At 63.0% G+C, this 1159-nt stretch overlaps 1 protein-coding gene across 1 annotated transcript; it reads right to left on the bottom strand.

Moving 5' to 3' along the window:
* LOC105310265 (ubiquitin-protein ligase E3A-like) lies at positions 1 to 854 on the bottom strand (the record flags this gene model as incomplete). Its single annotated transcript, XM_011386459.1, has 2 exons — positions 1 to 142; positions 567 to 854. Coding segments are annotated over 2 exons (409 nt in total), but the record flags the coding sequence as incomplete, so codon positions are not given.
* Positions 855 to 1159: the final 305 nt, after the last annotated feature.

Raw genomic sequence — 1159 nt, 5'->3', positions numbered from 1 at the left:
TTCTTTGTCATTTTCCTGTTTTTACAGCATGCCAAATCCTTTGGCATACGTGATGGCCTTCAACAACCTCTCCTTCAGTTTCTCTTTGCTCGAATATTCCGGAAGTAGAAGGACGTTAAAGCAAGTGTGCGACGTCGGCAACCTGGACGAAGGAGAAGAGAGGACAGTGAGTCCCGGGCCGCGCCCTCCCGTGCGCGCGTCACAGGCCCCCTTTCCGGTCCCGCGCTTGAGCCGAAGCTCCGCACCGTCACCCCAGAGGGGGCCAGTGCGGGCTCAAGATGGCTCTGAGGTGGGCGCAGCACTCAAACTCGGTCTCCGAGGTTTCACAGTCTGGGCTCTGTGATGCTCATTGGAAAATTCCCGGCAACGACTGCGTGCGTCATGTGCCCCGACGCGGCCACCCCGAACGTGTCACGCGACAGGCTTCCCATTCAAAATCCACGCCCCACTGCGCGGTTCCGAATCAAGTGAACCCCGGAAGAGTTTTTAACTGGGCAGTGTGTACACGGTGCCTCTGAACCGCTTCCGGCGGCTCGGCGCGCGGCCCCCGCACAGGGACGCGTTACCTCTCCGTGTCCGGGCCGTTCTTGGCGATGATCATCTTGAGCTTCCCCAGCCCGCCCACGGGCGCCCTGTCGGTGCCGGTCGTGAACTGCAGGAACAGTCTCTTCTGCTCATCCGTAAACGAGTGAACGATCTCCCAGAACTCCCTGGGGAGAAAACACATCACAGGTTTAGGTCTGGTGCGGACGGTGGGGACGCTCCGCACCACGGCCGCCTCCGGGGGGATCTGGCCGGCGTGGGGACCCCACGTGCGCACATCAGCGGCGACAGCGGAACTGGGGACCGTGGCCCTGCAGTGAACCGAGAACGCGACTACTCAGAAAACTAAGGATGGAAACAGCTCGTACGTTTCTACGGAAACGGGGCAGCCGCAGAGGAGGCGCCCCCACACCCCACCGATGGCGAACGCCCGGGCAGAGAACGCAGAGCGCCCAGGACCTCGGCCGACGAGAACAGCGAACTCCGAGTGACTGCGGCCCCCGAGCCCGGACGGTGCGCGTGGGGGGTTCACCGCGGACGGGGGTTCACCGCGGGAGGCACACGTGGCCTCCGGACACAAGGAGGAACTGAAGTCAGGGAGCACCGGGCCACACGA

The sequence above is a fragment of the Pteropus vampyrus genome, unplaced genomic scaffold, assembly GCF_000151845.1.
Source record: "Pteropus vampyrus isolate Shadow unplaced genomic scaffold, Pvam_2.0 Scaffold1729, whole genome shotgun sequence".
Taxonomy (NCBI): Eukaryota; Metazoa; Chordata; class Mammalia; order Chiroptera; family Pteropodidae; genus Pteropus; species Pteropus vampyrus.
Note: the sequence above shows the minus strand (reverse complement) of the source record. Positions and strands in the feature narration are given on the sequence as shown.